This window comes from Mus caroli, chromosome 6 (assembly GCF_900094665.2).
Source record: "Mus caroli chromosome 6, CAROLI_EIJ_v1.1, whole genome shotgun sequence".
In the NCBI taxonomy this organism is placed as follows: domain Eukaryota; kingdom Metazoa; phylum Chordata; class Mammalia; order Rodentia; family Muridae; genus Mus; species Mus caroli.
Genome location: NC_034575.1, coordinates 25,007,402 through 25,021,210, shown reverse-complemented (window position 1 = coordinate 25,021,210; position 13,809 = coordinate 25,007,402). Strand labels below are relative to the sequence as shown.

The 13,809-nt window shown below is 47.6% G+C and overlaps 1 protein-coding gene across 5 annotated transcripts in view; it reads right to left on the bottom strand.

Annotated features, from left to right (window-relative positions):
• Positions 1–4,734: 4,734 nt before the first annotated feature.
• The window catches only part of Nrf1 (nuclear respiratory factor 1), a 107,888-nt gene continuing 98,813 nt past the window's right edge, over positions 4,735–13,809 (bottom strand). For 2 of the 5 annotated variants that reach the window (XM_021165121.2, XM_021165122.2), the window contains exon 12: positions 4,739–6,701. In XM_021165121.2, the coding sequence (XP_021020780.1) occupies positions 6,538–6,701 (164 nt within the window). In that variant the 3' untranslated portion in view covers positions 4,739–6,537. Of the gene's footprint in view, positions 6,702–12,989; positions 13,513–13,809 lie in introns of those variants that run through there. The other 3 variants (XM_029478399.1, XM_021165118.2, XM_021165117.1) reach the window with 3 other exon arrangements.

Below are 13,809 nucleotides of genomic sequence, written 5' to 3'. Positions count from 1 at the left end.
TACCCTGGTCCACTGCAGAGAGTGCTCTCGAGCTGTAATGCCAGGACAGGAGCCAGCTCAGTCACAGCTGGGGAAGAGCGTTGGAAGTGATGCCTGCTGGTGGCCCTGGGCCTTTCCCTGCTTCTGGATAGGACTTTCAACAACAACAAAAATCCAATTTATTTTATTTGTATTTGTGTGTGTATCTACCCCGGAGCTGGAGTTGCAGGTGATTGTAGCCCTGAAATTGAACCTCTGCAAGAACAGTAAGCGCTTCTAACTGCTGAGCCATCTCTCTAGCCTCTCCTAAGGCTGTCCTCAAAGCTAACACTACCTTCCACCCAGGTCATAGACTCGGCTGACCTTACAATCCAATGAATATTCAGACTCAGCTTGGCCTCCTTGTTTGATGCCTATTCAGACTCAGCTTGGCCTCCTTGTTTGATGCCGGTTGAGTTTTGTTGCTTAAGTGGGTTTTGGCGCATGTGCTAGGTTGCAACAAGGCGTCTCGGACCTTGCAAGATTATGAATTAAGTCATTGGGTTTTTTTGTTTTTTTTATGAAATTACTTAACAATGTTACCACTGCTTTTCTGTTTGCTTTGTGGGAAAATGTTGAAGAAACCTGGCTGGCTGGGGTTCCCTATATTGTGTGATTTTAGAGACCCACTGGAAACCGAGTGTGCTGGATCCAGTTCCTGCCGAGCATGAGTCTGTGCATGTGTGTGCCGAGCTCATGACGAAAGACTGCGGCTGAGGGAAGCCTTGGACAAGGACCATGGTGCAGTCGCAGGCCTGGCTCAGAACAAGCTGGACCACCGACGGGAGAGGCTGAGCTCAAGGCTCCCCTGGTCTACAAAGCAAGTTCTAGGCTAGCCTGGGCTATACAGAGACCCTGCCTCAAAGTTAAAAAGCAAAGCAACATAGGTTTTATATAGAAACCTGATGTAGCTTCTTCCTTCTCTGAGGGCCAGCATACACCGTAGGCTGCTGGGGACAGTCATACACACGTGGGCTTTGGGGAAGTTGCTGAGTCTCCGTTGCCACAGCTTTAAGCTGGGCCTCCTTCCAGGCTGGAAAGGTTGGGACTCCTGGTATAAGGTCTTAGACAGCACAGTGCAGAGCCTTTAGTACCTAGTAACTTTCTTCTTAGGACCAGGGTTTCTTTGTGTAGCCTTGCTGTAAAGCTGCCTGGCCTGGACTTCAGCTCCATCTGCCTCCTGAGTGCTGGAAAAGGCGTGTCGCACCACTGACCAGGCCCCTCCCCCTCCCTTTTAAAAACATTTCAATTAGTTATCATTTTTTATGATTAACTTCATGTGCACTGGTGTTTTTTGCCTGCTTTATGTCTGGATGAAGATGTCAGATCCCTTGGAACTGGAATTACAGACAGTTGTGAGTTACCACGTGGGTGCTGGGAACTGAACCCTGCGGCCTCTGGAAGAGCAGCCAGTGCTCTTAGCCGCTTAGCTGTCTCTGCAGCTCCATTAATTAGTAACTTTTAACTGTTAGCATCTTTGGGGTTTTTTTTGTTTTTTTGTTTTTCAAGACAGGGTTTCTCTGTGTAGCCCTGGCTGTCCTGGAACTCACTCTGTAGACCAGGCTGGCCTCAAGCTCAGAAATCCATCTGCCTCTGCCTCCCGAGTGCTGGGATTAAAGGCGTGCGCCACCACGCCCGGCTGCATCTTTGGTTTTTGAGACGAGGTCTCAGTGTAGCTCAGACTGTCCTTAGTAGCCAATTTTTGTTCTTGTTTTTTTTTTTTTTGTTTTACTTTTTTGAGACAGGGTCTCTCTCCATAGCCCTGGCTGCCTTGGAACTAGATGAGGCTGGCTTTAAACTCACAAAGATCCCCCTGCCTCTGCCTCCCGAATGCTGAGATCAAAGGTGTGTGCCACCACGCCCGTCTCACTATTCATTTCTTCAAGGGTATACATAAATTCAGAAAAAAATTGAGAACCAGTGAATTAATTGCTTAATGACATTTTGAGAAGGCTTTTTCAGGCTAGAGGGATGCCTAGCATGAAAGTATCTCTCCCAAACTGTCTTCTCCTCCTGGCAATTCTGCATCAGCCTCCCAAGTGCTGGGATTATGCGCATGGGGCATCACACCTGGTTAATTCACAACAGCCCTCCCTCCCGATGGCTGTGCTGGGTATTGAACTTGGAGGCCTTGCAAATGCTAGGCAGGTAATCTACAACAAATTCTACCCTCAGACTCACTGACAATTTCATCTGCAAGTGCATTAAATCTTGGGCAGAGCATCTACACCCCACCCCAAACAGCTAAGCCACTTAAAAGTAAAACCGAATGCTCCGCGCTCCACATGTCCCCACCTCAAGCACATGAAGTAGTATTTCTGCACAGGTCCTAGGCATGCCTGCCCAGGTTGGTGTCCTGGTTCTGTCTTTTGCTGACAGGCGGATCTTGGATCTTGGTCAGGTAACTTGGCTTCTTTGTTCCTCATTGCTCAGGATGATGGCGCTTCACATAGCCTCAATTGGAGGGTAGCCTAAAGACTATGATTGCTATAGGAATTCTCTAATTGTGGGAAAGCCAGAGCTAGGATTGCCCGTGGACAGGGTTCCCTCCACCCCATCTCTGCAAAGGATACTGCCCTCCCTCCCTCCCTACTCTGGAGAATTACATTACAGGCCCTTGCACTAAAAAAAAAAAAAAAAAAAAAAAAAAAAAAAAAAAAAACTAGCAAACAGCTCAATGGTCTTCAGAAGGGAGGGGCGCCAATGAGGGAGCTTCGGCCCTCAGTGAGGTGGAGAGCCTCCAGCCTCCACTTTGCTTCAGTGCACTCAGCCCTGCTCTATCCCACCCCATTCCTCCTGCTGCCGCTAGCCCAGAGGTTCTCAGCACCGCTAAGGCTTGGACCCTGTGACACAGTTCCTCTTAATGTGAGGGCGGGGTAGGCGTGTGTATGGGGATGGACCCTGCTCTACAATCAAGCTGGGTTTCTTCTTGATGGGTCTTGCACCCACCTACCCTGGGTTGTGCCTGAGCTATTCTTCCAGAGATCTCCTTAGCTTGGTCATGGGAGCGTAGGCGACTCCAGGAGTCACAGCACCACCAGGGGACACCTTGAGCTGCAAGGTCACCAAGCATTCCTAGACTGACAGGCTTCTGTGAACCCGGTGGTGAGCTACACGGTGGATCCTTGGATCTACTGAATTTATACTGCTCTGACCCTAGCAGGCCTCAGCACATGGAGCTGTAGGGACCTGTCCATGGTCTTCTCTTTCACATGTGCATGCCGGGGGAGTGCTCTGTCCCTGAGCTAAAGTCCTAGCCCCACTCTTCCTTCTCAGAGAACTGCCAAGTTTTAAAAAAACATCTATTCATTTGTGCTTGTATGCACATGTGCGCATGTACAAGTGTCTCGCCACATATGTAGAGGAGGTCAGAGGACAACCCCAGAGAAATCAGTTCCATTCTGCGTGAGCTTCAGGAATTCAACTCTGGGCATCAGGCTTTCTGCCTGCCAAGCCACCGGTGGCACAGGACCATGCCAAACTTCATTTACCTGGGACATGCTAGTATTCATGAATCTAATGTAATAGACCCTCAGGTCAGATTTATTTGACAAGATAGTTTGGTATGCCTGAATGTTTTATGTTGCTAATAAAATCAGATTTCATATAAAAACCTGACTTCTCCCATTTGCTGGGAATTTTGAAGGCAGCAAAGCCCATTTGTCTTTGGGAAAGGTGCCAGTCAGATAGCTGTTTGCCACTTTGTCTCATGCCCACCTCTACCCCACTGCTTCTCTTACTCACTGGACTTAAGTGACTCTCCCTGGTCAGCTGCTTAGGGAGAAGTGACAGAGAAGCTTGGCGCCAGCCTCTCGGAAGCCAGCGCTCACAAGCTCTTGGGAAGGCACTGTCTGGGTTTGGCTTGTAAACCACGGGAGCTAGCAGCAAGCATCCCGGGAAGGCTGAGTAGGAGGGTCTCTAGAGAAGCTGTGCTCTGCACAGCTGCAGTCATTCCTTCCTGGCACATCCTCCCTGGTGAATGTGAATGGCGGTGTACCATGTATATAAGAAGGGATAGAAGCTGGTACTTGACAGTACTGAGCCAAGGCTAAACCCCAAGGGAAACCGCATCCTCATTCGCTGACTATAATCCCATCAGCCGGAGACTCACTGAGACATCTACAAATAAAAATGACAGAAAAGGGCACCCAAGGGGAAGATGAGGCACAGCTCATGAGGAGACATAGTGGCTGTGGGAAGGGCCCGAGTTAGGGCGTGGTGTGATCCAGCTGTGACACACACATTAAAACAGTGAGTGTGGTGTGTGTGAAACCAAGAAACAAGGATGCAGATAGCAATGCAGGGCTTGGACCTTCTGCTCTGAAGACATTTCCTGCATCAAACACACTCACTCACTCACTCACTCACTCACTCACTCACTCACTCGGGAAACCCTTTTAAGATGCAGGGGTCACCAAGGTCTTTTAATATGGTGCCAAATAAACACCTAAAACAGATTTCAGAGTAGAACCTTCAGACCACCTTGAGGCTTTCTGAAGTGCAACTGTTCCAGAGAACTGGGATACAGAAGACAGACATCCTCAGGACTGGTTGGTGGGTTCACCCAGCACTCGGGAGCGGACAGGTCTCCTCCCTCCTGGAGTTCCTAGAGTGTGGTCCAGTCTAGAGACCTCTAGTGCATGTCTTTTGTAAAGGACAATGAGCCACACCCCAAAAGAGTCCTGTAGCCCAAGTGGCCAAGGCTGCTAGAGAGAGGGGCACTTTTTGTCGCCACATTAAACTATTTATTGAATGAGGCAATTTAGACAGAATGGAGAACAACACCGATTCCATGCTCTGCTGCTGGGGTCTTGCTTTTATCTTCTTGGCAATTTCTCAAACTATCGGGAGGCTTATTTCACCACAAAGGAACACAGGCCTTAAAGCCCCTGGACAGCTTCACAGTTTAAAAAAAAAAAAAGTAACCAATTGTAGAACCAGGACATTGATATGCAAATTTCCCACCCCTCCCTTATCACGTACAGAAAAGAACATACAAAGAACATTGTATAGTTTTATATAAAACAAGCAAATATAAGAATTGGAAACTTTTCTCAAAGGCTGAGCAAGACATGAAGAATCTTTTAATGTCTCATTAAAAAACAAAAAACCAAAAACACCACATTAAATACACTATCACGCACGGGAGAGGGCTGGCAGGAAGGAAGGAGGAAGAGTCCCTGCACGCCAGGAGCGGAGATTTGGCTTGTCAAGACATCAGATGAATGAGCCACGGGAGGGAGACTCAGGGCCTGTGCCTGGAAAGCACAGAGCTCACAGTGACAACGACTGCTCAGTGCAAGCTACACTGTGAGCAGGAAAGCTGTCCCAGGCCTGTGCCGCCAGGATGTGCCTGGGAAAAGTCCTCACAGAGTCTTCTGACCCATCTGTGACGGCCAGCCTTTGTGCAGAGGTCCTGTGTGAGGCAGTCTCCTCTGCTGAAATACAGCTGCAGACAGCTGGAGAACACGGTTCCCACGGCGCACCCTGATTTATGAGGAGTTTTCTCCCTCCTTCCTTTTTTGCTCTCCTATAATCTTCCCATTTTCTCCCACACACACACACACACACACACACACACACACACACACCCTGCACTTACACCCGCCTGCTCCGTGAACACTCCTCAGACCCTTGACACTTCTGTCACCTTCAGTTTGTAACAGGACTGACCTAACAACCAAGCAACTCTTGGATAGTCGTGAGACTGAGGGTTCCTGGGAAGGGAGACGATGGAGGCTGAGGAACGATTTCTTGCCCCCGCCAGGAGCCTGCAGGGCGTTTACCTGCCTGTGGCAAGGTCAGCACCTGGGCCAGCTGAAGTGTGTCTCTGCTGGCAAAGCGCGCATGTGCGCACGCGCTCTCGGTCCCTGGACTTCACAAGCACTCTCTGGACCACGCTGTGTCCTGGATCTTCCTTCCTTCGGTGAATCTAGCAGAGGTCTAGGCAGCCACTGGGAGGCAGCTTTGGTGAAGGACGTGGTCACCTCCGCCTGAGTCTTTCAGTAGCTCAATGCATGACCCTGGTATGAACGAAAACCAGGTGACTGTGTTTGGTCATGTACCCTACCACCCACGAAACTGGGTGGGTTCTTGTTCCCACAGTTCACCTTGATTTCATACAGGTAATTCCATGCAGGTTTCATACATATATATGTATGTACATATATACTTTATACATATATGTAAATGTGTATGTCCATATGTACACATATACATATATTCACACTCACACGTACACACACGTAAGTATACACACATTTCTGCACAAAGAAGTCTGGCCACAATTTGGCTTTTTGGGACAGTGAAATCGGTGGCGTTTCTCACTCCACCAGATCCCAGAAGTGGTGCTTTTAAAAAATGTGATTCCAAAAGCTGCTGCCTTTCTTCCTTCTTAAAAAAAGGTTACCAAAACTTTCTTTCCAAGTCGAGAGACTTAATTCCATTTGATTGCACCTCTGCAAACATGTAAAAAATTCTGAAGTAGACTAAAAAACGCTGCCATGATAGAGCTCCACGCTACTGTTCCAAGGTCACCACCTCCACAGCCTGGCCATCCATGGTGACTGCGCTGTCCGATATCCTGGTGGTCACTGGGGCCATGGCCACCTGCACCGGCCCGTTGCCCTGGGCGAGGCTGGTTACCACAGTCTGGTACATGCTCACAGGAATCTGGACCAGGCCTGGAGAGACAAAGCAAGACCGTTGGTGGGGCCCAAGCTCAGGACCCAGGCGCTGGCTCGGGCAACTGGCTCTGGTCCTTCAGGGCATCCCTGCCTGCCAGCCCTGGGCCAATGACTCACCTGCTTCCCAGACAGAGAAGTCTCAACTTTTTTCCATTCTTTTCAGAGACAAGGTTTTGCAGTGCAGCCAGCCAGGCTGGCCCTGAGCTTTTGCTCCCTTGGCCTCGGCCTCTCAAGAGCTCAGACTCTGGGCATGTGCCTGGCGCTGGGCAGTAAATTTCTCTCCTCACTTCATTTTAGTTCTTAGACTCTCGGGAAAGGAGTGCGGGAACACTGAGAACACTTGCACCGAGACCTTGCGGCCTCCTTCTTTAGGAAGCGCAGCCCACCAATGTGAGTCTTCCCACCCTGGCTGCCAGCCCTGCTGCCAGCAGCACATCACCCACTGCTCCTGGGCTATGCTGTGGTCTCTTTGAGCCCGCTAGCTGCCCGAGTTCAAGCTTCTATCAGCTGGAAAAGGAACAACAACAAAAAACAAATCTCTTGTCTTCTGCTCTGTTGTCTGGCTACTGGTCCACTTATGTTTTTTGTTTTTGTTTTTGTTTTTTTCCTCCAGAGTTAAACGTGAAAAAGAATTCAATCAAATAAGTTCATTTGTCTCCAAATTTTAGGATTTCACAGACTAGTATAATTTAAAAAACACAGTTTAGGATCAGCTAAGAGCAATGGCAAAGCAAATGCAGCCCAGCACCACTGTACAGTACATGGACACTGGGGAGAGCGACCCATTTCCAGTTCACTCAGGCCAAAGACTCATGTGCATCCACCTGCCTTGTTTTCTTGCCGGAAGTAGAATTACAATACACAGGGCAAGGCTGTGCTTCGCAAGCCATCAACCAAAACTAGTCTGATTGTCAGTGAAGTGAAAGTGAACTCCTGCCCAAAGGGACTCAGGGTGCAGGGGCCTGGATCCTTCAGGTAGAGAGAGGCAGCCAATAACAGTGGAAAACTAGTATTTAGCTGACTGGGTTAGTAGGTAGAAGCCCCAAACCTTAACATCTAGACCATTGTGATAGAAGATCTGAGATTCACCCCCACCCCACCCCACCCCCAAAAAACCCAAACTAATAGTGAAATGAGGTGAGTGGAATGGCCTGTTCTAATACTAACTAGCTCTAATGTCCATAAGTCGCCTAGCTCTATCCCTGAACAAGCAGCATTCTAGTGTGCCACTCTTAAAGGGGCACAGAACCATACAAGGACAACATAGACAACTTAGGGAGAAAACAAAACAAACAAATGCTGGCAAAGTCTGATAGCCCCCGAGTATTTTCTTAAAATGGGATTTTATATGTTATACATCATATTAAATCCATATATATCTCATATAAAACCCAACACACACATACAGACACAAAACAAACAAACCAAAAAACCCATACACACCTGTAGTGGGAATTTGAGACAGAATTCCCCGAGCTTAGGAGTTCCAGGCTAATGTAGGCTATAACATAAGGGACTTCATTTCAGAAATACAAAATAAAGAGCTGGAAGTCTAGCTCAGTGGAAGAAGTCTTGTCTGGCATGTATGAGGTTCTAAGTTAGATTCCTAACACCACAAACAACAGCAGCCCCCAAACCACCCACCCACTCACTCACCCAATCAATCAGACTTCAAACTCCCAAACTTGCGATAGGATATGTCTCTAATCCTAGCACCCAGGGAGGCTAAGACAGGACAACTGTGAGTTTGAAACTAATGTGAACCACAGAGTGAGACCCTGTCCCATAAAAACAGCAGTGGCAGCAACAATACCCTGGGGAACCCCAAAATCCTACAACCAACTAGAAAAGAAAAATATGAGAGTAATTTAAAAATAAAAAATACAATAAATGAAACACATTGCAAAGGGTATAGTATAACAAGAAAAAAAATCACAGAGACTAGAAAAGATTAGAAAGTAGGGAAATTTGTCGCACAAGATTAGAAATAAGACACACAAGCAAACTTCTATTACTGAAAAGCAAGTTTGGCATGGAAAAGGCCACTTGATGCTCTAGGTGCAATGGACAGCAAGAGACCCAGACACATCTCAGCGTACAAGGGAGACAGGGAAGAGCCGAAAGATTCCAGAAGAACAAAGCAGAGGTTGGGAGCATACGTAAAATACTGGACGTGGGAACAATACTAGATGTCATGGCAACCCTAGAAGCTAAAATGATGGAACCATGCCTTCAGGCATTGATTCAAGCGTCCCCGAATTGCTTTCAGCCTAGAATTTTACACCCAGCTAAGATGATCAATAAGAATCACATATGACACAACTTCAGCTATGGCTCAAACTTTAGCTGCTGCCCACGCACACTTTCTCTCAGAAAATGTGCTCCATATTAGCACAGAAATCTCAAGCACAGGCTCTGGAGACAGAGACAATGGGAGCAAGACCAGGGGCAGGGCTGGGCTTGAGCACCAGGAGCCATCAGAAGGACTAAAGCCGGAAACAACTGGTTGAATGTTGAGGGAGCGCCCAGAAGAGGAGGCAGGCAGGATCTCTGGGAGTTGAAGGTAAACCTGATCTACACAGTGAGGAGAGTTTCAGGCCAGCCAGTGAATAGTGAGACCTTGTCTCCAAAAGAAAGACAAGAGAGAGAGAAGGCCTGGCAGGTGGGAGCCTTTTAAGCAATCCTGATAACCTAGGTTCAATGGCCAGGACCCACATGGTGAATGGAGAGCAGTGACTCCCAAAAGTTGCCTCCTGACCATCACACACACTTGGTGGTATGCACTTACGCACATGTGTGTCTGCCTGTCCAAGTGTATGTGTGAATCCAAAGGAAATTAATGCAAAAGAAAATATGATTTCGTAGTCTTGACTGTCTGATAGCATTCTCCAAGAGTGAGCTTTGTCAATTTAGGGATAAGCATTTGATGGTGCAACATGAAACAGGCTTGTTTTGATGACAGTCATTTTGAAACCCCACTTACAAGGGCATGTTAACATAACACAGGCTGGGCAGTCAGTACAGCTTCCTGGAGAGCCTGGGGCTGATTCTTGTTGTGTGATGCGGAAAAGCTGGCAGAGGGCTGCGAAGGAACAGGAGGTTGAGGCTTCAGGGTGAAGGTGGTCTGGTTTCTTCTAAGCCATTGCAAATCAAGTGCTGAAGCAATTCTCTCCATTCACCCTCCCTCGCCACAGAGAATAGTTTTATTTTTACTACATTGCTTACTTAGTCCTTTGGCACCATCATGTTAATAATGTTAAGATACTTTGGCATGGTGTTCAAGGCTCTCATGGTCTGTTCTCGTCTATTTTCTCCTTTTGAGGCAGGGTCTCAACATGGAGCACAGGCTGGCTTTGAGTCTGTGATCGTCCTGCCAAGTGCCCACTGTGCTCTGCCTGCAAGGGCTGGCATGTACTTGAGCTTCTCCACACAAGCATCTCCATGCTTGTCTGCTCCGTGCCTTTTGCAGCAACTGTCTTTGGCTTGTTCTTTGGTTCTCCAAGTCTCTGTCCTCCAATGATTCGGGTCCTGTTCCCTGGTAGTCTCATGGCACTTTGCCCAGACCTCTCCAGAGGAATGGTTCTTACACAGTGTCACCGTTTGTCTTATCTCCACTTCCATTGCAAAGGGACAGAGCCTATCACTGAGCAGGTGCTCAGCACATTCTCTACACTCATCATAAATGAAAACTCCAATGTCTAATCACTGTTAAGGGTGGTGGCTCAAGTCTGTAACCTTAGCAGTCAGGCCAGCCTGGGCTAAATAGGGAGACACTTTCTCCTAAAATAAAAACAAAGTAAAAATATCACACCCAAGACCTATCCAAATTAAAAAAAAAATATATATATATATATATATACAAATATATATTTTTTGCAGATTGCATTTTGTGTATTTCACATAACTCAGGGAAGAAGCAAATTTGGCCTCAGTTGTACTGAGTTACTTCCTCACAAAGCTGTCTCAGTGTGAGTGACTGTGACAATTATTATACATCGTAAAGGCTTTTCAAAGAGAGAAACTCCATCAGCGGGGTCACTGACAACCTCCGATACCTCAGAACGCCTCTTCTATATGTGCTCTAAGCAGACACCCACCTTAAATAAACGTATCACCATCTTCATGTGGGCATCTTAAGATCTCTCTCACAAAAACACCCATGCAGGCATTTTGACATGGGATTAGATTAAATCTCCTCTGTGTCTCTGTCTGACCTAGCAGCCTTTATGGCACGAGGGGGGGGGGTGCGGCGGCTTTGAAACCCAGTATGCACTAAGTCGGGCGGCTGCCCTTGGAAGAGAGATGATTAAATGCTGACGCTCAGTAATCAGGCCGTGGCTGCCCCTCCATCTGCTCAGCCTGCCCCTGATTAGCCCTAATCTAGAGGCACACGTTAATCCCTGCTTGTATTCTGGGTCATTTCAATTGATTAAGCAACAGGAAGCCCTTCATGATCTACTTTAAGGGCCTGAAGGGCCCTTTCCTTTTCAGGAAACCCCAGTACAGTCTTGGCGACTGGACTCCATGGTATGTGTGTGGCTGCATGTCCCCTTGCCTTGTGTAGGGCCCTGGAGATCGACGCAGGATAGTGTCTCCATAAATGAGCATTCCTCCAGCAGGTGCCAGGATTCTCAGGGAGGCACTCACCATGTTCTAAAGACTCAAAAGGGCAAAGTCACACAAATGCTAAGAGTTCAGTGAATCTAAACTGCTTTAAATTTAAAGTTTACTACCATTTGTTTTGTTTTGCGATAGGATCTTATTGTGTAGCCCAGGTTAGCATCAAACTCATGGCACTCTTCCTGCCTGACTGAGGACATTCTGATTGCCGCTGTGATGCCCACATCCCAAACGCTTATCCAGGGAGACAGAAACAGGTAAAAAAAAATTTGTGTTTGAGGCCAGTCTGGTCAGCAAAGCCAGTTCTAGGCCAATCAGGGCCACAAAATGAGATCCGCCTCCTAAAGTTTAGAAAAAACAAAATTCAAGGACAGGCAAGATGGTTCAGCGGGTGAAGGTGCTCACAACTAGTTCAATTCTCAGGACCCAGGTGAGGGATGGAGAGAACTGACTTCCTGACTCCAATAAGCAGGTTTTAGATGTCTACCTATGTGTAAGCACGCGCACGCGCACACGCACACGCACACACACACGCACATGTAACAGCAACAATACCTAGCACCAGCAGCTACTGGGTGTGGTGGTAGATGCCTATAAAATGAACACTTGGTGGGGAGGGGGCCTGCAACCCTATAGGAGGAACAAAAATATGAACTAACCCGTACCCCCCAGAGCTGTGTCTTTAGTTGCATATGTAGCAGAAGATGGCCTAGTTGGCTATCAATGGGAGGAGAGGCCCCTTGGTCTTGCAAAGATTATATGCCCCAGTACAGGGGAATGCCAGGGTCAGGAAGCGGGAGTAGGTAGGTTGGGGAGCAGGGTAGGGGGAGGGTATAGGGGGCTTTGGGGATAGCATTTGAAGTGTAAATGAAGAAAATATCTAATAATAAAAAAGAACACTTGGGAGGCAAGACAGGCAGGAGGATCTTTGGTCTGAGACCAGCCCAGGCTACATGGTGAGTGAGACCGGGTCTCAAAGTCAAAACCACCCCCAAGGCCCCAAAGTCTGTCCTAGCGCACAGCCTCCGAGGCCAGCCTTGTCAACATAGGAAGACTCTCTCAAAAACACAACAAAACAAACAGGTAAACAGACTGGCTGTTATGTCCATTGCACACCTCTCCCCCAAGCTACATGTCTGGGCTTTGGATTTGGATCTGGAAGCCTTTCCATGCACCACAGTACCCAACACCCAGCACCCTGGCCAGCAGGTAGAAGACTGGCCCATCAGAACTCCCTGCTGCCTCTCCAGGCTTCATGGTACATCATGGCCGCACTGCCAAAGGGAGAAGAGAGGTGAAAAGGACCCCAGAAAGCTCAGATCTTCAGGGTCAGCAAACTCTCTAGAGGAACTGTCAGCCCTATGCCCACGTTTCCTCTTAAGTGAGGCCTGACCCTGTTGTCTTCACTGCTGAACATAAGTGGTAAAGCATAGCCAGTCTTCTCTCTCTTCCTTACCTCAATACTGGACAATTACATCCTTCCCGAAGCCCATGGTCAAGCCTCTGACATCCTCCTCTGCACCTCCACTTTACATTCAATACATCACCAAATCTTGTCAACTCTCCTTCCTTCTTGTAAAAACTTGTTTTTATTAACTTTATTCATATGCATGCATATTCCTGTGTAGGGGAATGAGATGTATGTAGACCCCTTGGAGCTGGACTTACAGGCAGTTGGGACCAGCCTCACATGGGTTTTCTGAAAGGGGGTGAGCATTCCACACTGCCAATCAGCTCTGCAACCCCAAACTCTTTCAAAAGTAAACCAGAACTTGGTTTCTACTACTTCAATGTCAGTAATACTTAGGAGTCCCGTTCCAATATTGTACCTTTAGTTTTCAGAAACGTAGTTAAAAACCAAACCAAACCACCTACCCCACAGTCAAGACCAAAACCCAAACCATACATATGCTAAAGTTAAAAGCTAATTTTTATTTCTTTTTCAATTGCTGAGGCGAATTAAATTTGAAGAAGATTATATCTCCGTCTTCAACAACGTAAGCTCTGCCTTGTTGTTTGTACTTCCCAGCAGCCTTAGCTGCGTTCTCAGAACTTTCCTCTTTAAGATCTTCGTCTTTCATTACTTCCGCCATAATGAATCCCTTTCCAAAATCTGTATGAATCTTTCCTGCAGCCTGAGGAGCCGTCACGGCTTTGCTGATGGTCCATGCATGAACTCCATCTGGGCCTGCAGTGAGAAAGTACTCTAGTTGGAGTGCTGCAAACCCAGCCTTAGAGATCTTTGGTCAAGCATTGTCCTGCTCAGTTCCAGATACTTCTCCGTCTCCTCCGCACTTTAACCCAGGGTGGTCTCAAACTCTCAATCCTGCTGTCTCGGCGTCCCAGGAGCTGAGAGTATAAAACCACCTACACCAGCTGACTCTTGAGCAAGCATACGCAGACTTTTCCCACAAGTTCCCTACATTATTGCTCCATCACAACCATGGTCCCTCAACTCTCCCCAAACGTATCTCCCTGCCTAGAT